The sequence below is a fragment of the Bos javanicus genome, chromosome 2 (assembly GCF_032452875.1).
Source record: "Bos javanicus breed banteng chromosome 2, ARS-OSU_banteng_1.0, whole genome shotgun sequence".
NCBI lineage: Eukaryota > Metazoa > Chordata > Mammalia > Artiodactyla > Bovidae > Bos > Bos javanicus.
Genome location: NC_083869.1, coordinates 124,671,438 through 124,694,747, shown reverse-complemented (window position 1 = coordinate 124,694,747; position 23,310 = coordinate 124,671,438). Strand labels below are relative to the sequence as shown.

Genomic DNA, 23,310 nt, shown 5'->3' with positions numbered 1-23,310 from the left:
CCTGCAGACAAAAGGCCATAAGTTAAATAGCAGGATCTCTGGCTGTCTGAGAAAGGATAGCTGTGACTTTTTCATAAAATTCACTGGCCTTCCCTTTAATGCACTGCTTTTAGGTAGCATCACACAGATTGCCATCTCAGAAGAGAGCATGGAAGAGGCAGGGCTGGAATGGAACTCGGCTCTCACTGCTGCTGTCACCATGGCCACAGAGGAGGGTGTGAAGAAAGACTCAGAGGAAATTTCAGGTACTATCTATGGCGCGCAGATTTCTTGCAAGGTTTTGTAATTCTTATCACCATTATGATTATGGACACAGAAAGGCTCTTCATTACTTGTGCTGGTCTTTCTTATGCATATTAATACTAATTATAGCTGCAAACATCTTATTTGAATCCATGTAACAGCCTTGCAAAGTTAGATTTTATGAAGAAATTGAAATTCAGAAATGTTTAGTACGTTGCCTAAGACCAATCACACAACTGGTATCAGAGCTGAATTCAGCTGTTTCGCTCTGGAGTCCATCTTCTTATGCTGCCACACTGATTCCAACTTTGGCACATTCGTTAGATAAACCAAACTGCAAGATTTTAGAAGAAAAAATTAGCAAGCAGGTGGTGTAGATGATGATTAATGGTGATTCACTTAAAAGGGACAGGAGAAGCTTTATATCGTCTTTCATTAATTCATTTAACAAATGTTTATCGCTGCCTGTTTTTAGCTGGCACTGTTGCTTGATCTAGATAGAAAGATAAAAAGACATAACCTCTGCCCTCAGGGAGCTTATACCCCCACCTATTCAACTATTTCATTTTGGTGTTTTTAAGTATAGGATTAGAGGGAGTATGTCTTTAATTTATTTATTATTTAACTTTTGAAATATTATATATTAAAAGTGAAAAGTGCAAGTGTTAGTCACTCAGTTGCATCTGACTCTCTGCAACCCCATGGACTGTAGCCCACCAGGCTCCTCTCTCATAGAATTCTCCAGGCAAGAATACTGGAGTGGGTTGCTGTTTCCTACTCCAGGGGATCTTCCCAACCCAGGAGATGAGAATGGCTACCCACTCCAGTATTATTATCTTTAAATTATTTAAATAAATGTTTTAGTATTTAATATTTAATTTAATACTTTTATTGAAGGAAGATACCCATTCCCTGTAGCCAGAGGTATGACCCAGTGAGGTAATTATCACAGTTACCTGGAGTCCAAATAGTTATGTACCAACTCAAGGTGGCAGCTGGTGTTCCAAAAGCTTCTTTTCTTCTTCCAGAAATGCCTGAATAAGAAATCATTGGAATTCTCTGGTGGCCTAGTGGTTAGTATTCTGGGCTTTCACTGCTAGGGCCTGGGTTCAATTCCTGGTCAGGGAACTGATCCCATGAAGCCACACAGCATGGAAAAAAAATTTTTTTTGAACTTAACATTGTAGAGCTATACCTAAGCATATGTAGCATCCCTTATTTGTGTGCTCAGTTGTATCCAACTCTTTGTGACCCCATGAACTATAACCCACAAGACTCTTCTGTCCATGGAGTTTTCCAGGCAAGAATACTGGAGTGGGTTGGGACTTCCTCCTCCAGGGGATCTTCCAGACCCAGGGAATCTTCCAGACCCAGGGATCAAACCCATGTCTCCTGTATTACAGGCAGATTCTTTACCACTGAGCCACCTGGGAAGCCTAAGTATATGTAGCATCCCTTATTTGCCTTCTGTCTTATCCTTTTTTGCCAGAGGACACTTTGATGTTCTGGAAAGGAATAGCTGATGTTGGACTGATGGAAGAGGTTGTCTGCAATATACAGAAGGAAATAGAGGAGCTACTTAGGGGAGTTCAGCAGCGGCTCATCCAGGCTCCCTTCCAGGTCACAGGTAAACATACTAATCCTAACGATAGTGGTCTTTATTAAACAGTAACAATTGTAGGCAGACGTTATTAGCCTCATGAAACACTGAGGTACAGGTATTATTATCCTCATTTTACAGATTAGGAAATTAAGGATCATAAAACAGTAAGTTACTATACAAAGTTCATAACTGTAAATTTTAACTGTAAAATATTTTTTTTAATTGAGGTGTAGTTGATTTATAATATTGTGTTAGTTTTAGGTGTACAGCAAAATGATTCAGTTTTGTGTGTGTGTATATATTTATATATATTTAGATTATTTTCCATTATAAGTTATTAGAAGATACTGAATATAGTTCCCTGTGCTATACAGTAGATCACTGTTGCTTATGTATTTTATATGTAGTAGTGTATATCTCTTAATCCCATACTCCTACTTTATCCATCCCCCACTTCCCATGGGGGAAATAGTAACCATAAACATGTTTTCTATGTCTGTGAGTTTGTTTCTATTTTGTAAATAAATTCATTTGTATTATTTTGTTAGGTTATATATATTTTTATATATATATAATATATATATAAATATATATATATTGTTATATATATTTTTATATATAATATAAATACAAATATTTATATTTGTATAAATAATATTATATAATATTTGTCTTTGGCTTCACTTAGTATGATATTCTCTAGGTCCATCTGTGTTCCTGCAGATGGCAATATTTTCTTTTGTTATGACTAAGTTATATTTCATTGGATATATATACCACATCTTCTCTATCCATTTACCTGCCAACGGACACTTAGGTTGCTTCCATGTCTTGATTGCTGCAAATTGTAAATTGCTACTGTAAACATTGGAGTCCATATATCTTTTCAAACTGGAATTTTCATCATTTCCGAATATATGCCCAGGAGTGGGATTGCTGGATCATATGTGGTAGCTCTGTTTTTAGCATACCTTGGTTTTAAACTCAGGTTTGGCATTGCTTTTTCCACAGGTAATTTTTGCCTTTGTAAATGGTGCCAGAAAGCAGTCTCTCTGTCTCTCTCTCAATATAGATATAAATAGATATATAGAGTTTGAAAATTGAAGAAATCCGCCTGTCTTAGACAATTCTCGTATTCTGTTAGTTTAAGGCTCCCAGAACTATTGTGTGCATTTATAAGTGTTTCTGCATACTTACAGGGTACTTGCTGTCATGCACAATGTAAAATGTTTTAATCATCTGATACAAAAGGGCTCATTATGAGGTCTCATAAGCTTGTATGTTTAGTTAAGTCTGTCCTTAGATTTGTTAGATGTGTATTGTTACCTCTTTATGACTCATATACTATGTGTAAGGAAGTCAGGAAGTGTTAGTTGCTCAGTTGTGTCCCACTCTTTATGACCCCATGGACTGCAGCCCTCCAGGCTCCTCTATCCAAGGAATTCTCCAGGCAAGAATACTAGAATGGGTTGCCATTTCCTTCTCCAGGGGAATCTTCCTGACCCAGGGATCAAACTGGGGTTTCCTGCATTGCAGTTAGATTCTTTACCATTTAAGCTTCCAGGGAAGCCCCTGGTATTTACATTATGTAAATACGCTTAAACGTTACAGCAGAATCTTTTTTTTATGATTGGACGTTGTTTTTTTTTAAGGCAACTAATATAAAAAACGGGTGATTCTTTTAGACAGGGTGGTCAAAGAAGCCCCCTCTAAGCAGGCGGCATTTGAGTAGAAATCTGAATTGAAGGAGATAGCCATGTGACAGACTGGGAGAAGGAACACTCCAGGCAGAGGGGACAAAGATCTTGATATGACAGTAAACTGAGTGGGTTCAAAGAATTAGAGGGGTGCTGACATATGGCTCCAGTGGACTGTTAATGGAAACAGTGATAGGTGATGAAGTTGGACAGAAGCAGGGGGGACATTTTGGATAAGCTTTGGTCAGATAAAACCCAAAGATAAAACTTTGGGTTTTATTTTAAGGTGACATTAAGCCATCATAGTGATTTTGAGCAGGAGAGTAAAATGATCAGGTTTATTTTTATTTTTAAAAGATCACTGTGGTTGCTGTGGGGAGAATAGATTATATGGGGCAAGAATAGAAACAAGAAGACCACTTAGAGTACTTCCCTGGTGGTCCAGTGACTAAGACTGTGATCTCCTAATGCAGGGGGCCCAGGTTCAATCCTTGGTCAGGAAACTAGATCCCACATGCTGCAGCTAAGAGTTCGAATGCTGCAACTAAAGATCCTGCATGCTGCAACTAAGACCCAGCACAGCCAAATAAATAAATAAATAGTTCAAAAAAGAAGACCAGTTGGAAGACTCTTGAAGGAGTTAGTTCAGGCAAGAGACGATGGTAGTGTGAATTAAGTGGGTAGTGGTAGACCTGGGAAGAAATGATCATACTGGGGATATGTTTTGAATGTGGAACTGACAGGTCTTGCTGATGGATTAGATGTCAGGTAAAAAAGAAAGAAATCCAGGATAACTAATGTATTTTTTGTCTGAACTGTGAGTGGTGGCAAAATTTCTTGAGATGAAGACTGCTGGGATAGGAAATCAAAATTGACTTTTGACTTTTAAATTGAGATGCTTATGAGGACTTCAGATGGAGATGTCACTTGACTAAACAGAAGTATGAATCTGTAATGCAGGAAAGAGATCTGGGCTGGATAGCTACATGTGGGAGTTCTTAGCATGTCTATGATACTTAAAACTATGAAACAGGACTCAATATGCCAGCAAATTTGGAAAACTCAGCAGTGGCCACAGGACTCCAAAAGGTCAGTTTTCATTCCAATCCCAAGGAAAGGCAATGTCAAAGAATGTTCAAACTACTGCACAATTGCACTCATCTCACACGCTAGCAAAGTAATTCTCATAATTCCCCAAGCTAGACTTCAACAGTATGTGAACTGAGAACTTCCAGATATTCAAGCTGGATTTAGAAAAGGCAGAGGAACCAGAGATCAAACTGCCAACATCCATTGGATCATTGAAAAAGCAAGAGAATTCCAGAAAAACATCTACTTCTGATTCATTGATTATCCTAAAGCCTTTGATTGCGCGGATCACAACCAACTGGAAAATTCTTCAAGATATGGGAATACCAGACTACCTTACCAGCCTCCTGAAAACCTGTATGCAGGTCAAAAAACAACAGTTAGACTTAGACATGGAACAACAGACAGGTTCCAAATCGGGAAAGGAGTACATCAAGGCTGTATATTGTCACCCTGCTTATTTAACTTACGTATGTGCAGAGTACATCATGCAAAATGCCAGCCTGATGAAGCATAAGCTGGAATCAAGATTGCTGGGAGAAATATCAACAACCACAGATATTCAGATGACACCACCCTTATGGCAGAAAGTGAGGAGGAACTAAAGAGCTTCTTAATGAAAATGAAATAGGTGAGTGAAAAAGCTGGCTTAAAACTCAGTATTCAAAATTCTAAGATCATGGCATCCCTTTCCATCACGTCATGGCAAATAGATGGGGAAATAATGGAAGCAATGACAGACTTTCTTTTCTTGAGCTCCAAAATCACTGCAGATGGTGACTGCAGCCATGTAATTAAAAGACACTTGCTCCTTGAAAGAAAAGCTATGACCAACCTAAACAGCATATTAAAAAGCAGAGACATTACTTTGCCAACAGAGGTCTATCTAGTCAAAGCTATGGTTTTTCCAGTGGTCATGTATGGACATAAGAGTTGGACCATAAAGAAAGCTGAGTGCCAAAAAATTGATGCTTTTGCTTTGTGATGTTGGAGAAGACTCTTAAGAGTCCCTTGGACTGCAAAGAGATCAAACCAGTCCATCCTAAAGGAAGTCAGTCCTGAGTATTCATTGGAAGGACTGATGCTGAACCTCCAATACTTTGGCCACCTGATGTGAAGAACTGACTCACTGGAAAAGACCCTGATGTTGGAAAAGATTGAAGGCAGGAGAAGGGGATGACAGAGGATGAGATGGTTGGATGGCATCACCGACTCAATGGACATGAGTCTGAGCAAGCTCCAGGAGTTGGTGAAGGACAGGGAAGCCTGGTATGCTGCAGTCTGTGGGGTTGCAAAGAGTCAAACATGACTGAGCAACTGAATTGAACTAAACTGATGAAACTGGATGAGATGACTGTGGAAGAGAGCTAGCTATAGGTAGAGAAGTGGTCTGAGTTAATAACAGCTCAGTTAGTAACAGCTCTTTCAAGAAGCTTTGTTTAAAGGGGCATAAGGATAATACTATTAATAATAATAAATGCCCATGTTTGGCAATTAACATATGATATTTCAAACCTTCATATCTATTTTGCAGAGTAAGTATTATTAGTCCCATTTGTTTCAAATGAAAAAACTGAAATGACTTACCCAAGGTCACACAGACAGGAAACATCAAAACCAAGATTCAGACTTAGCTCTGCTTAGTAGATGACCATGTTTTCTTTTTCTTTCTTTTTTGTGCCATACCACACAACATGTGGGATCTTAGTTCCCCAGCCAGGGATCAAACCTGTGCCTTCTGCATTGGAAGGCAGAGTCTTAACCACTGGACTGCCAGGCGAGTCCAGAATGACCATGTTTTTCTAAACCAAGTCAGAACCTATACCCAGATGCAAGATTTTTCCCCTTATTTTTGTATTTATTTATATGGAGAGATGTATAAAGATATAACAATTAAATAAAAATTAGTTACACATGTGATAAATCTTTTTTACTCAATATTCATTTCTTTGTATTTATTCTTTGGTTGCACCAGGTCTTAGTTGAGGCATGTGGGGCAGGGATCAAACCCAGGCCCCCCTGCAATGGGAGTGCAGAGTCCCAGCCACAGGACCACCAGGGATGCCCTGTGATAAATCTTTGTTTTTTTGAAAATGCAATTAGCATTCTAATTTCTGAATTGCTTTATATTTATAAGTAGCATAGTAGGGAGTTTGTGGAGCATTTCTGTTTTAACTGGACAGACCTATTTTGTTTTAAATAGATGCTGCTGTTCTTAACAATGTAGCACATACATTTGGCCTAATGGACACAGTTAAGAAGGTTTTGGACAACAGGAAGAACCAAGTAGAACAGGGAGAAGAGCAGTTTCTCTATACTCTCACAGGTATGTATAGCTTCTCTCTTTTCTTTGGTGATATACTAACATCATCGAGTCTTGGCATTTCTTTGTTGTCTTCTGTTGGGACTGGACTGGCTTTTTCCTTCCTTCCTTCTTTTCCTCCCTCTCTCCCTCGCTCCTGCCTTTTCTGTTTTCTTCCTTCTCTGTCTTTCTTTCTTTCAAATCACATAGTATTAGATTTGGCTTTTTCTTTGTACACAGTCCTGGGTGAGATGGAATCAGGTCAAGCAGAGAAGTACAAAAGGAAAGAAAAGAAAACTAGCAATATGATCCTCCTTTTATATCTTTGAAGGATGAAGATGTCTGCTAGATTGCTCCATTAGCCCAGTAATATAAGTGGCAGAAGAATAAAGCTGACCCTTGTCTTTTTTACATTATTAATACTGAGTTGGTTGATAGATACACATTTTGCACTTCCCTTATTTCTGGTAATCAGAAATTATGAGCATATATATAATTTAACCCTTTAAATAAGTATTGGGTTGGCCGAAAAGTTCATTTGGGTTTTTCTGCATGATCTTATGGAAAAACCTGAACAAATTTTTTGGCCAACCCAATGCTTTGTGCTGGTCTCCAAGCTAGATTTTAGAAATATAATGTTGAGTAAGGTAATCTCAGTCTCTTGAGGGCTTTCAAGGAACTCAAGGGAAAGCAGACTTAGAAATATGTGCAAAAAGTAGTTCTGTAGCAGAGGCATATGGAAGGTATGGTGGTAGAACAAAGGGAATTCTCATTTATTGTCAGGGAATATTTAACAGGAGGATTCCTATGTGGTGTTTCTTGGTTTCTTCTCTAATTACAGTACAGGAAGTAGCAGTTTCTAATCTAGCTACAAATTAGTATAACTTTCATTAGGTTCCAACAAAGGAGAGACTTTTGGAGTTGCACCTGTTGGCAGGGGAGGAGCATTTGGAGCAGCCAGGGCAGGGCTAGTAAGAAAATTTTGAAATATTTTATGTTGTTCTAATTGGGCCTTTTGTAAAGTTTTATCATCTAATTCATATTCATGCAATAAGTGTTCTGTCTGTTGTTGAATATTAGGAGGGTTAGAATTTACCTTGAAATGGCCAGAAATCAATTGGAATATTTTTTCCTTGCTTGGTGGCTCGTCTAACATTTTCTTTGATCTAGTGCCAAATTTCTAAATCAAAACTGCCTTTATCAGGGAACCAAGGATTACATTTAACCAGTGTTTGAAAGTAAGCCTCTTATTCATTGGCCCGAAACCAAAAGTTCCTGAGCTTTAAACAAATGGTGAAGTAAAGTAGAGAAATGATGGGGCTTTCCAGCCATATAACCCGTGTTTTAGTACTTACTGACCTCAATAGGTCCCAACCTCAATAGGTCCTGAGTCCCTCCGACCGAAATGCCACGTACACCAGTGTCCCTGTTCGGGCGCCACTTGTTGGGGTCCTTTAATGGACCGGGACCTGGTGGTCTGGAGGCAACTATAAGAAAGTGAAAGAGATAAAGAGGCTAATACTCCCTGGTTTACGCAGAAAACCAATAAAGTCCTTGACACAGGACTTGGTCTCTCACGAAGGCACCGGGCACCCTCTCGATGGGGGGTGAAGGCACAGGGCACCTTCTCTAGTGAGTCTTAGAAGCCTGGGCAGGAGAGTGAGCAAGACGGGTCTCTGTGGTCCGAGGAATCAGCTGAAGAGAGAGAGAGAAAGAAAGAAAGACACAGGGACCCAAGCTCTGATGGAGCAAAGGTGCTATAATGATTTTTCTGTGAGTATATATAGGCCGTAGTACAAGAAGTTTCTTTCGTCAGTGATGAAGATCAGAAAATCAAATGTACAGTAACCGTTACCAAGGGAACAAGGGATGATGATGGTCACAAGGTCAGGAGACAATCCATATCTCAAGAAAGGGAATCGAGACTAAGCAGTTTTGTTGTAAAGAGAATGTTTACTAAAGGCGATTCAAGCCTGTCTCACACAATGACCTCAGTTCCTGGGAGCAGCGTGCTGTTCCACTTAAAAAGAAACAAAGGACTTGTGAGAAACAGCACGTAGGAATCCTCCTGTTAAACATTCCCTGACGATTTATATCCAGAGAAAAGTCATGAGAAGCTTTCGAAATAAGGTACAAAGCAAGTTAGAGGTATAGATTATCAATCTTATATGATGTAGAATATAGTCAGTTGGGAAAACAAAAGGCAAGAAAGATCATTTGGTAAGAGAAGAACAATTTAGGTTGTTTTAAACTTATTTTTATGTCCAGTTTATATTTTAAATTCAGTTTACCAAGTATTCTCAGAGATCCCCCTTTCCATTTCATCTTCCTAGGGATATTATAGGCTGTTATCCTGATTTTACAGATAACCCAGTAAAGGGAGAGAGAGAGTAAATGATTTGCTGGGATCACATCACTCCTTGACAGTGAAGCCCAGGGTAGCACTGTCTTCTTTCAGACTGGTAGAACAGTCTGAAAGATGGTTTTTGTTAGAAATGTAGGCTTCTGGTTCCTTGTCCATATATTTTAGTTATAACCACAATATACATAAAGTTGTGTTTTCTGCTTTTTTCACTATGATATACTAATATTTTTTCAAGTTCCTACACAGTATTTTACCTCGACATTTTTCTAGGGATGAATTTAAATTTTCAAAATTTTCTTCAAAGGCTTATTTATTGTAGTGAACTTATATGAATATAACATTTCTTCTTATGTCCTTTTAAACTACTTCATGGAAGTTCCCTGGTGGTCTAGTGGTTAGGATTCTAGGCTTTCAATGCCGTGACCCAGGTTCAATCCCTGGTTGGGGAACTGAGATCCTGTAAGCCGTGAGGCCCCCCAAAAATAAAGAAATAAGCTACTTCACAGGACTAAGCTTGAGGCTAAATGGTATTGATATTTGTTTATGGAGTTCTGTGACCTATTATCAAATTTCCGAGTAGATTATACCAATTTAGTTCACAAGTTTGAGCTCCCAACATTGGGTGTTGTTTTTTATAATACACTCTGATTTAACTTTTTTTAAAACTATACATTTAATTGATATCTCGTTTAGGTTCACGTTTCCTTGATTACCACCAAAGATGGGAAAAAAATGTAGTATCTTATAACCTTTAAAAGACAGCGTTGTAAAATTTTTGACTATGTTCTTTATCCCTACGAATTAGCGGCTTAGTATACATGCATGCACATACACACTCTTTTATTCCAAGCAGGGAATTGACTTGCTCTTGGTGTCACACAGGAAGAATAGTGCTCTTCGGGTGTAACTGGTTATTTATTGGATGTATATCAGGTGCTAAGCAGCAGAGAAGTTCTGCTGTAGAATCAGACTCACCAGTAGTCATCAAGGTTGGATTAGACCCTTGGGAGAGGGATAGTGATAGGTGTATTGGGGTGGGAAGGCCACCAAATTGACTATCAGAAGACTTTTGTTTTGGCCCAAGTTCTGTGACCTTAAATAAATAGCTTTACTTCTCTGGATCTCTGTCAAAATGAATATGTTAGAACTCTAAGACCTCCTTCAGTATTGTAATTCTTAGGGACTTCCTTTGTAACTTTGTGTAGACTTCTCTGGGGCTGATGGTAGATTAAAGCCATCTGGGTCACCAGCAAGTGATCCTGTCTTGAAGGACAGTTTGGAAATCACTGTTTTTCAGAGTGGCCATTGTAGCTCCTTTGTAGGTCCATGGCAACTGCAAAGGGATTGTACAGATATTATTTTCATCTGTAGGCAGGGCATATATAAACTACTAGACCAAATGGAGACTTCTTCGGTTTGCATTTTGGTGACAGGTGGCAAAATGCCACAGGAGCTTCTAGAGTTGAGCTGTAGTAGGATCACAGTATGGCAAGATTCTGAATTATCACCTTGCCTATGATCACACAATGAAATATAATAACTGGTGGAGTTGTAAAGATCCAGTCTGGTTCCTTCTTCAGAATGATAACATGACTTGCCTAAGGCTGCTGCTGCTGCTGCTAAGTCGCTTCAGTCGTGTCCGACTCTGTGCGACCCCATAGACGGCAGCCCACCAGGCTTCCCGGTCCCTGGGATTCTCCTGGCAAGAACACTGGAGTGGGTTGCCATTTCCTTCTCCAATTCATGAAAGTGAAAAGTGAAAGTGAAGTCACTAAATAGTAGCAAAACCAGGACAAGACCCCAGGTCTCCTCACTCCTAGTTTACTGTTCCCAAGATTATGCTTCTCTCTACACAAAGTCTGTCTTTTTTCCATAGACTTGGAACGCCAGTTGGAAGAACAGAAGAAGCAAGCCCAGGATCACAGGCTGAAATCCCAGACAGTTCAAAATGTGGTACTGATGCCTGTGAGCACTCCTAAGCCTCCCAAAAGGCCCCGGCTCCAGCGGCCAGCCTCCACCACCGTCCTGAGCCCTTCTCCTCCTGTCCACCAGCCTCAGTTCACGGTCATCTCACCCATCACCATCACACCAGTGGGTCAGTCATTTTCCATGGGCAATATTCCAGTGGCCACCCTCAGCCAGGGCTCCAGTCCTGTGACTGTCCACACACTGCCTTCTGGCCCTCAGCTCTTCCGTTATGCCACAGTGGTCTCCTCAGCCAAGAGCAGCTCACCAGACACAGTGACCATCCACCCTTCGTCTAGCTTGGCACTGCTGAGCTCCACCGCCATGCAGGATGGGAGTACCCTGGGCAACATGACCACCATGGTGAGCCCTGTGGAGCTGGTGGCCATGGAGTCTGGCCTAACCTCGGCCATCCAGGCAGTTGAAAGCACCTCAGAGGATGGGCAGACCATCATTGAGATTGACCCAGCCCCAGACCCAGAGGCCGAGGATACTGAGGGCAAAGCAGTCATTTTGGAGACCGAACTGAGGACTGAGGAGAAAGTCGTGGCTGAGATGGAAGAACACCAGCATCAAGTCCACAATGTGGAGATTGTGGTCTTAGAAGATTAACTGGGGGTCTTGGGGCCAGGAGATATGTTTTGGTTTGGAATTTTAATTATTTGTTTATTTTTATCATTGTCCCACTCATTTCCACATAGGATCCTTTTTTTTTTTTTAAAAAACAAGATCTCATTGTTGTAACTGAACATGTCGGGTCCCTTCCAGCCCCTCTCTGAAAAATGGACAAAACAAGCTGCCCTTCTGGAAGTTGAGAGTAGGTCATTCAATGTCCTAACCGTCTTACATCAAGAGAGTTATTTCTTTGAGGGGAGGCATCAAGATAACCCGAAACCCTCTCCAGAAGTCACTTTCCAGGCTGGTCTCTCTGTGTATACATGTGGTTTTAGTCTCATAAGGTGCATTGACCAAACCAGGGAACACAGATCTGACCCTGAAGGCAACCCACTCACACATGGATGCAAAAGTATACTTGATGTTGTATCCTGAAACAAGCCCTCAGAGGCCAGTGCAAAACCCCCAAACAAAAGTGAGTTGACTCTGCTTAGAGGGGAAGATAACAAACTAGCAGAAGCTTAAAAAGGGAAGTGCTTTGGCCAGGATGGGGCAAGGAAATTATCTTACTTCCAGAAGTGCTACTGATGCCTCTTGCTGTCTCTGAGGGTTACCACCATGGGTGCCGTTTTGAGGCAAGGCCAGTGTTAAGCGGAAGGGTACATTTTCACCAAGCAGGTGGCGTCAGGGACCTGCAGCTTGGCAGAGATAAGAATCCAGAGATGTCACAGCTGTGCTTTGGGGCTAAGGCTTACCTTGCAGCCGCTCTGTCAAAGCACTTACCCTCCAGGTCCATTCATTTGCAAACTGTGGTGTGGTATAAAATTGCTCTGGTCCTTAGACTGTGGCTGTTCTGGGCAGGTGGGGCTCCAAGGCCATCATTTTTATTGCATGACTCCAGGAGCAGGAGATTTCCTCTTCCAGACCAACTGCCCTTTTTTGCAGGGCCCTTTCTTGACTTTGGAACCAAAAGCAGCCACTCCTTTGGTGCTTCCTCTTGTTTTCCCCTGTATCCCTGAATGGTTAATGGCATCTGTCTCCTGGATCCCACGCTCTTCAGCTTTTTGGCTGATTCAGAGAACAGTGACAGGTGGCTGCCTGCCTTCATCCCCTTTTAGATTCATTTCTACCATTTATACCACAGATGTTTCTGTGAGATATTGAGCTCATAAAAGACCCTTAGGTTTGGCAGGGAGGACTCAATATCCCAGCCTATCAAGTAGATGTCTCCTGAGCAAGCTGGACTTCCTGGGAAAGAAGCATTGTCTGCAGCATTATATTATAGGAAGTGTACCAGGAATGTAATCATAATGTCTTTGGGTGGGGAGGGGGTATTTTGTTTTGTTCTTTTTTTAATGTTTTTGTATATTTGGAGCTGGGCCCATTTTCTGTGCTGTGATTCTTTCTCTTTGACCATCTTCAGTGTTTGGGGCAAGAGTGGACCCTGGTTTTTATTTCTAAAGAATGCATTGTTTACTGCACTAGGAAAAATGTAGGGAAACTGCAGACCATTTAAAGGAAAAGTAGGTCAAAAAAGAAAGCACACATCTTAGGAGTGGGAGGTCTTTTTTTTTTTTTAATTAAAAACAAAACTTTGACCTGTAGTTTCCTTCTTTTTTTTTGAAGGCACCCACCTGAAGCTATGTTTCTTCCAACGAATGTTGGAAACCCTGTTGTTAAGCAAGTGAAAACTGCGTTCTGCCATCCCTCCGATAGCTGTGTATAGCTAGAGAAGCCCTCTCATTTGGAAGGGTCAATCTTAAAAGGCTTAAGGGTGAAATTTCTGAATCCCATGCAGTTGTGATTTTCAGCTTTAAGATTGTCCGGGGTTTTGTTTTTCTTTTCAGAATAGTCAATAGACAGAGCAATCAATTTAGAACAAAGCTTTGGCCCTTAATATATCTTTAGTGAGGAAAATGACTTTTATTTCTTGCTTCTTTAGATTTTCTTTTGGTACATAAACAAAATTTCTGCCTAAGTCTAAAACTACTACTTGAACCTAGAAAGGCACATGTCATCCCTCATGTGGTTTTTAAGGACACTTTTCTCTTTGCCAGAGACAACAGGCTTAACTCTGGACAGAGGAGGAGCCCTAGAGAACACCTACATGCTAGCTTAGGTTCCTTTCTTATTTCAGAGATGTTGGTACTGTTTTAAAGTAGTGTGAGCATCATGCTTCCTAAGTCAAGAGATCGCCTCCTAAAGACAGAGCCTGTTTCTTTTCACTCTCTGAATATTCCACCTGGTGGAAATACATGAGCTATGTTGTTTTCCTGGTCTTCCAATAGCCTGTCGTTATTGCTCAATGCTATGTACCTGTTGTTGAATGTGGGTTTCCTCGTAGCCCTGGTCTAAATGAGCTCAGATGGGGTGAGACACACGCAAGGCACTGCTGTGTGCACAAGCAGTTGCAGTGAATCATTCCTCAGGCTGAGCTTCCAGTAGCCATCTATCTTTCTGTTCCCTCACTAAGTGAATGTTTGTAAGTGTCACCTATGTGCCAGGCTTTGTGCTCGGCACTCGCAGTACAGAGATGAAGGCTCGCTCAGTCCATGCACTCAAGGGACTCATTCTCCAGAGACTGTCTGGAGTTAAGAACTGTATTTCAATATAATTGGTTTCCTTTGTAACCTTATGTATTTTATTTCATGCATTGATAAATATTGTTCTGAGAGCTGGTCCATGGATTTCAGAAGGCTACCAAAGGTACAAAATGGTTAAGCCTTTCTCTAGGGAGATACTGAAACTAATCATCCAATGGGATAAGTGCAGTGGCAGAGCTATTGGCTGGGAGAAGAGAGAACAAAGGGTCAAGCGTCTAACCCAGCTTGGAGGCAGAGATCAGTAAATAATGGGAGTACTTTCTGGAGAAGATGTATACCTAACCTGATTTAGGACAGACCATTTTTGGCTACTTTTTTGGATTCCATTTTCAAGTTGTTGGACTTAGGTATACAAGAAGGGGGAAAAAATCCGCTGTCTTGTTGCTTCTGCCTCCAGAGCTAGGCAGAGTTAGCAGCTTAGATAGGCTCTCCTGAGACCACTCCACTGGAGAAAGCCCAGTCATTCATCAGCTTCTCAGAGTTTCCAGCAGATGAATCCAGTACAGGACTGGACTTTAGCTGGTAGAAGGTAAATGCCCCAAACATTCCTGCAGTGTGGTTTTCACAAAGGGCTCAGAAGCAACTGTTCAGCTGTCTTACCTTGGCCATGCCCCTGTCTGGTGCGTGCCTGTTCTCTTCCCCTTTTCAGTTTCCAGGCTCCATCCCTGTCCCCTCCCCCAATTAAAACAAAACTCCCTGCCATTCCAAAGTTAAAAAAAGAAACAATAGACTTGAATATTTAGGATTTCAAGCTGTTTCATGTGAAGTTTCTTTTATGCTTCTGTCCATATTTGGGGAGGAAGACCAGAATTAATCCAGATACCCTCAAATTTAACATTCAACCCAGGTGGATTGACTGTTTAGTGGTGGCATTTTAACCTATTTCATGAAAAGCATTAAAGGTAAGTCTGCATGGTGGGAAGTACTGGTAACATTTGATGATAAAGATAGTGAAATCAAGTACAAAATATGGAACTCCTAGTTCATTGAGTTTGGAGAATGGCTCCCCACTCCAGTACTCTTGCCTGGAAAATCCCATGGATGGAGGAGTCTGGTAGGCTGCAGTCCATGGGGTCGCAAAGAGTCAGACACGACTGAGTGACTTCACTTTTGCTTTTCACTTTCATGCATTGGAGAAGGAAATGGCAACCCACTCCAGTGTTCTTGCCTGGAGAATCCCAGGGATGGGAGCCTGGTGGGCTGCCGTCTATGGGGTCGCACAGAGTTGGACACGACTGAAGCGACTTAGTAGCAGCAGTTCATTGAGTTATAACTGGCCCACAACTCTCAAGGAGGCAGAAAGGACAAAGAAAAGGTTGAATTCTCAAAATAGGCATGAGTTGTGATTCACTTGGGTAATGCTCCTGAGGAAATAGTCCTTTCTGAGACAAATCAGATTCTAGGTTAGCTAGCCCCTGCCTTTTCAGTCAACAACCTAGTACAATTGAACACAGACCCCTCACACCTTGGATACCTCTTCCCTGGGAAATTCTTGTGTAGTCTGTAACGTACTACAATAATAAGCAAGGCTGATGCGCTAAACAAAGGATCAGTTCCGCTAGACTAGCACTCTCTGCCCCTGGTATTCTCTTCTTAGATAGCCTTAGTTGAGTCATTTCTAGTTTTCCTTGCCAACCTGGAACACCTTTCTTAGTCCCAAGCTAGGCAATCGAGCGCCCTCTAGAAGGTTCTACTTTCCTTGAACATCCTCACCTTGCTGCACCATCCTCCTTGCTTTGGAGAAACCAGTGTGACTTAGTTCCCAAATCCTGCCATGTAGTAACTCTGCCTTTCTTAGCAATAACTTTCTTATCAACAACTCAAGACAATCATTTCCTTCCAAGGAGACCCCAAGACCCAAACCTCACCGTACATCCAGAGATTTCAGTCTTCACTCTAGAACAGCCTTCTTAACTCTAGTCATCACCTGAATTGAGGCATCTTTGGGATATGCTTGTGCTCGAAGTTCCTCAGAACACAGATTCTAAAATCTATCTTTCACACCTGATCGATTCTCTACCTATGGTCCATAGCCCAGGCTGAGACATGCCTGTTTGCTGGATAAATTATTGCAGCCCAGTATGATTCTTAACTACATCTTCATAACTACCTGAAGTTTCTGTTGTGTCTATGAGGCTCCCAACCTGAAGACTCCTGAAGCCCTCTCATCCTAAAGTAGGCCACACTCTACTTTGAAATTAACCCTGGGTTCTCTTGCTTCTATGTGCCTTTGCTAGTAACTATGGTTTATGACGTGGGTCGATTTTTCTAGTTTGAAAACACGTGGACATTAGCATTGGGTCACATACAAAGATAAATCTGAGGCTGGGTAGTGATCCAGAAAGAAAGATGGGTTCCTCATTGGACTTTAATGTAGGAGCTTCTGTAAAAGGAGGTATTACCTCATTTCAAAGTATGTTTTTTAAAAAAACCCCAAAACTTCTCAGTTGTTTTCTCCAAAGAAATATATGTGTTGTAGAGCAAACTGGAAGCCTACAGCTCTGAATCAACCTTAAGATTTACTTTGGCCCACATTTTTGTTTTAACTTAAAAAAAAAAATTCATTTATTTGGCTGTGTTGGGTCTTAGTTGCAGTTGTTTTAACTTTTCATTGACATATAAATGCATACAGGAAATTGCATAAATCACTGTACAGTTTGATAAATTGAACATACCCATGAAATCAGCTTTCAGATCAAGGAGGGAAAAAGTAAAAAACAACCCACCAGCACCTCTCCCAGACAGCATAACCGCTATCTATGTCTCTAACATCATATCTTAGTTTTACCTATTTTTGAACTCTTTTGGGACTGGCATTTTTTCTCTCAACATTATGTTGTAAGATTCACCCATAATGTGTGAAGTGTAGTTGATTGCTTCTCTTTGATGTGTAGAGGGTACTATTTACTATGCCACAACTGATTGGCACATGGGTAGCTTCCAGTATGGGGCTGTTATAATAATGCCTGTGAAAATTCTTTTTTTTGGTGGGAGGGGCGCTGTGCCATGTGGCTTTCCACATCTTAATTCCCTGACCAGTGATTGAACCCAGTCCTGGCAGTGAAAGCGCCAGATCCTAACCACTGGACCACCAGGGAAATCCCACCTTCGAATATTCTTGTACCTGTCTTTTGACAAACAAATCTGTGTATTTATGCCTATATGCACGCATGCTTAGTTGCTGAGTCTCATGTCTGATTCTTTGCGACCCCATGGACTGTAGTCTGCCAGGCTCCTCTGTCCATGGGATCCTCCAGGCAAGAATACTGGAGTGGGTTGCCACTTCCTCCTCCAGGGGATCTTCCCGACCCAGGGATCGAACCCGGTCTCCTGCATTGCAGGCAGATTCTTTACCATCTGAGCCGCCAGGGAAGCCCCGTTTATGCCTACACAGAGTTTCAAACATAGGAACAGTTCACATGAAAAATTTAGGATAAAACTTTTCTTCAAAAAACAGCAACAACAAAAACCAAAGCCCAGAAGATCTGACAACACTGGGTCCACATTTCCTCACAGCAGCACCAGACTGGAACTGAGGCCTGTGTTAGGTGAAACATGGCTTCTTAACAGACACTGTCACTCCCTATTACAAACCCAAATCTATTAATACTTATTTTTTGCAGCTTATTTTTTGATTCAATGGTTTCAAGCACACTCTTCCCCCCAGGTAGCTGCGGAGCTTATTATTAATACCTCATTTCCTTCAAGTCTCCGTTCACATGTTCCCTTATCAGAGAGGACTTCCTTGATTACCCACCCTATGAAGAGTGGCAGTTTCCTTCTGCACTGTGCTTCCCACTTTCCTTTACCCTGCTTTATTTTTCTTTCTTTTACTATCACCTGATATACATGTATTTTTTTCTCCCCCAACTAGAATGGAAGCTCCATGAGAGCAGGGGCCTTTCTCACCTCTTGGTCACTGCTGTTCTGCAGTCCCTGGAACAGTGCCTGGCATGTAGTAGAGGCTGGATAGATATTTGATGCATGAATAATATTATTAATAATAATAACAATAATAGCCAATACTTATGGAAGGATAACTATGTACCAAGCATTGTTCTAAGCACTTTACATTGTTAATCCATTTGATCCTCACTACAGTCCTGCGTGGTCAATAGCATTGTTTACATCATTTTACAATGAGGAAACTAACATTTATATTCTACTCTAAACAACAGATACATTTGAAGCATTGTATATGGATCAAATTTATTAAACAGAGTCTTCAAATGTGCTAGAGAACCTTAATACCTAAAAGGAAAACTTTCAACTAACTATTTTATCATGATGATGTTCTACGGATAATGTATTTTGTTTAGCTGCTCCTTAAGGTTGTTTTGCTTACAGTCCTGTTCACCATCTCTCAAAAGTACTGGAGAGGGAGTTGTGAGGGGAGGGAACTTACCTGAGAAATTATTTTAGAACCCAAATCATCTATCCTGTCCATCAGACACAGGAAGTACTGATTTATCACTTTGTTAATGGTCCTGTTTGAGGTGATGCTGATGTCATGGTCCCTGATTAGAACTCCTTCATTTGTTCCCTACTGTATAGAGCCCAACCCTTTACGATTATACAGTGGAAGTGAGAAATAGATTCAAGGGATTAGGTCTGATAGACAGAGTGCCTGAAGAACTATGGATGGAGGTTCGTGACATTGTACAGGAGGCAGTGATCAAAACCATCTCCAAGGAAAAGAAATGCAAAAAGGCAAAATGGTCTGAGGAGGTCTTTACAATTATCTGAGAAAAGAAGAGAAGCAAAAGGCAAAGGAGAAAAGAAAAGATATATCCATCTGAGTGCAGAGTTCCAAAGATTAGCAAGCCTAATAGATAAGAAAGCCTTCCTAACAGATCAATGCAAAAAAAAATAGAGGAAAACAATAGACAGGGAAAGACACAGAAAATCAGAGATACCAAGGGAACATTTCATGCAAAGATGGTCACAATAAAGAATAGAAACTGTATGGACCTAACAGAAGCAGAAGATATTAAGAAGAGATGGCAAGAATACACAGAAGAACTGTACAAAAAAGAGCTTCATGACCCAGATAACCACAGTGGTGTGATCACTTACATAGAGCCAGACATCCTGGGATGCGAAGTCAAGTGGACCTTAGGAAGCATCACTACAAACAAAGCTAGTGGAGGTGATGGAATTCCAGTTGAGCTCTTTCAAATCCTAAAAGATGATGCTGTTAAAGTACTACACTCAATATGCCAGCCAATTTGGAAAACTCAGCAGTGGCCACAGGACTGGAAAAGGTCAGTTTTCATTCCAATCCCAAAGAAAGGCAATGCCAAAGAATGCTCAAACTACTGCACAATTGCACTCATTTCACATGCTATCAAAGTAATGCTCAAAGTTCTCCAACCCAGGCTTCAATAATACATGAACTGTGAACGTCCAGATGTTCAAGCTGGATTTAGAAAAGGCAGAGGAACCAGAGATCAAATTGCCAACATCTGCTGGATCATCAAAAAGCAAGAGAGTTCCAGAAAAACATCTGCTTCATTGATTACACCAAAGCCTTTGACTGTGTAGATCACAACAAACTGAGGAAAATTCTGAAAGAGATGGAAATACCAGACCACCTTACCTGCCTCCTGAAATGTGTATGCAGGTCAAGAAGCAACAGTTAGAACTGGACATGGAACAACAGACTCGTTCCAAATCAAGAAGGGAGTACGTCAAGGCTGTATATTATCACCCTGCTTATTTAAATTATATGCAGAGTGCATGCTGTTTCTCAGTCATGTCTGACTCTTTGAAACCCCATGGATTGTAGCCCACCAGGCTTCTCTGTCCATGGGATAGCCTGGCAAGAATACTGGAGTAGTGTGCCATTTCCTACTTCAGGGAATCTTCTCAACCAAGGGATCGAACCCTGGGTCTATATGCAGAGTGCATCATGCAGAATGCCAGGCTGGATGAGGCACAAGCTGGAATCAAGATGGTCGGGAGAAATATCAATAACCCCAGATACACAGATGACACCATCCTTATGGCAGATAGTGAAGAGGAACTAAAGAGCTTTCACTAAAGTGAAAGAAGAAAGTGAAAAAAGGCTGGCTTAAAAGTCAACACATCACTTCATGGCAAATAGACAGGGAAACAGTGGAAACAGTGACAGGCTTTCTTTTCTTGGGCTTCAAAATCACTGTAGATGGTGACTGCAACCACACAATTAAAAGACACTTGCTCCTTGGAAGAAAAGCTATGACCAACCTAGACAGCATATTAAAAAGCAGAGACATTACTTTGCTGACAAAGGTCCTTTTGGTCAAAGCTATGGTTTTTCCATTAGTCATATACGGATGTGAGAATTGGACCGTAAAGAAAGCTGAATGTGAAAAAAGTGATGCTTTTGAACTGTGGTGTTGGAGAAGACTCTTGAGAGTCCCTTGCACTGCAAGGAGATCAAACCAGTCCATCCTAAAGGAAATCAGTCCTGAATATTCATTGGAAGGACTGATGCTGAAGCTGAAACTCTAATACTTTAGCCACCTGATGCAAAGAACTGACTCTGTGGAAAAGACCCTGATGCTGGGAAAAATTGAAGGCAGGAAAAGAAGGGGACGACAGAGGATGAGATGGTTGGATGGCATCACTGACTCGATGGACATGAGTTTGATCAAGTTCCAGGAGTTGGTGTTGGACACAGAAACCTGGTGTGATGCAGTCCATGGGGTTGCAAAGAGTTGGACAAGACTCAACTGAACTGAACTGAGAGCCCAACCCCATATCCCTTGTTGGTGAGGAACCAATTTCATAGAACATTATAATATTGTAAAGTCTTTACCAACTCAGTGAAAATGTATTTCCCTGCTCCAGGAACAAAAATGCAACCACTATGCTTCAGAAATGTTGAGTTAACATTTCCATTGACCAAGACATTCTGATAAGACTTTTTGAGCAAAGTGGACATATTTTTGCCTCTCACACTCTGTAGCTGCCACCCAAGGATCAAAAGGGAAGCATTTAACTATAAAACACTGTGAAATTGTTTAGAGGCACATTCATTAGTTTCACTATTTTTTCTTGGCACAGACTTAAAATTGAACCAGTCCTTCCTAGGTCTCCCTAACTTCATTTTTCTCTTGGAACTATCTCTAGAAATCTTGTTTATACTTCATTTTTCCCTCTGGGCTATTGTCTTAAGATTAAGACTATAAGCTGTTTCCTAGCACAGTGCTGTTCAAACTCTGAGATCCCGTGGATCAATAAAAGAGGTTTGAAAAAAAAAAAGTCTTAGGAAACAGTATGAAGAAAAAAAAAGAAAAGGAACCAGTACGGAGTTCTATACACTATATTTTACCAAATAAGGATATTAATTTATTGACTTATTTTCTTTTGCTCACTGTTATATCTTCAACATCTAGTGTATATTTTTTATTTTTCCAAACCTTAAACTTTTTATTTTGCATTGGGGTATAACTGCTTAACGATATTGTGCCAGTTTCAGGTAAACAGTGAAGGGACTCAGCCATACATATAAAAATATGGAACACTTCATGAATTTGCATGTCATCCTTGCATAGGGGCCGTGCTAATCTTCTCTGTAGTGTTCCAATTTTAGTATATGTGCTGCCAAAGTGAGCAAAGGCTATTTTTTAAATGGCTAATTTTTACTGGCATCATTGGAGAAGAAAGGTCGTTTTCACATCACGAAAGTAGGAGGAAAACAATCTAAGAATAAATAAGTCTTCTACACTGAATAAGTTTAGCTTTATGAAAAGCTCATTACATTATCATTAGCTTTCTCATTTCTTGGGGAACTGGTGAAACTTTCGGCTTTCACCTCTAGACCCTGAGTTGAAAACTTCAAGGATCTTTTCCTGATGGCTCTCTCTGGGTTCTGGTTCTTTTCTGCCCTTGATGACATCCCCGACAGGGGCCCTTGTGGATTCCTAGTGTCCTTAGGCCACTTGGCCCAGATGTAGGTCTTTTCTTCCTTTAGCTTTGTTCTCATGTTGCTCTTCTCAGAACTTCATTCAGCAAGTCATAAAACACACCTGCATGTCAAAAGACAACCATCCATTTATCTTGGGATTTCCACAGTGCCTTTCCTTAACATTCAATTATGCAAGTTAAATCTTCACATTTAACTTTTGAATGCAAAGGTTGGCCCCACAAGGTTTTCATTAATAAAATGGAGATTGACATTACTAGGGGGAATTTTGAAAATGAATGAGAGAAATTAATTCAACAAACATTTATTTAGCAAGCACTGGATTATAAAGATAATAATAAAATGTTCTTTGTCCTATAAGCAGTAATAGATTTATTGGAGAGGCAGTATATAAGCTGATAGTTGGTTCTCTTAACCTGCAGTCGATGAAATGGATGTACTTGGGGAAAGTGTGAAAGCAAAAGCATTAGTGGCTCGGTAGTGAATTCCAGTAGTCCCTGGAATTCTCCAGGGAAGAATACTGAAATGGGTAGCCATTCTCTTCTCCAACGGATCTTCCTGACAAGGGATGAAACCTGGGTCTCCTGCATTGCAGGCAGATTCTTTACCATCTGAGCCACCAGGGAACCCCAATCCTTGGGAAAGAGAGTACATAATGAGATTGGAGGTAAAAATTTGGTTGTATATGCATTTTTCTGAGAAGTTTCATTACTCTCATTAGATTTTCAACTGAGTCCAAGATTTCCAAAAGAAAAATGCTGATATAAACAGATAACTTTAATACACTAAAATAGGTTACCATAAGGAACTGTGACCAATATTATGGGTGGGCCAAGAGAGCACCTTTGTTCTGCTCAAGGGAAAAAATATGGCTTAATTGATCAGGGTTTTGAAGGACAAATGTGAGTTGGGGAGG

General features: G+C 40.7%; 1 protein-coding gene and 1 non-coding gene across 5 annotated transcripts in view; one reads left to right on the top strand and one right to left on the bottom strand.

Moving 5' to 3' along the window:
* GMEB1 (glucocorticoid modulatory element binding protein 1) overlaps positions 1-14,509 on the top strand; it is a 35,303-nt gene extending 20,794 nt beyond the window's left edge. For all 4 annotated transcript variants that reach the window (XM_061390720.1, XM_061390746.1, XM_061390737.1 and 1 more), the window contains exons 7-10: positions 114-245; positions 1,733-1,870; positions 6,836-6,958; positions 11,176-14,509. In XM_061390720.1, coding sequence (XP_061246704.1) covers positions 114-245; positions 1,733-1,870; positions 6,836-6,958; positions 11,176-11,876 — 1,094 coding nt within the window. In that variant the 3' untranslated portion in view covers positions 11,877-14,509. The remainder of the gene's footprint in view (positions 1-113; positions 246-1,732; positions 1,871-6,835; positions 6,959-11,175) is intronic.
* Positions 14,510-21,978: 7,469 nt separating this feature from the next.
* On the bottom strand, positions 21,979-22,085 carry LOC133236458 (U6 spliceosomal RNA). The gene has a single exon (XR_009732897.1). It is a non-coding gene; the product is annotated as a U6 spliceosomal RNA (small nuclear RNA).
* Between the last annotated feature and the right edge of the window lie 1,225 nt (positions 22,086-23,310).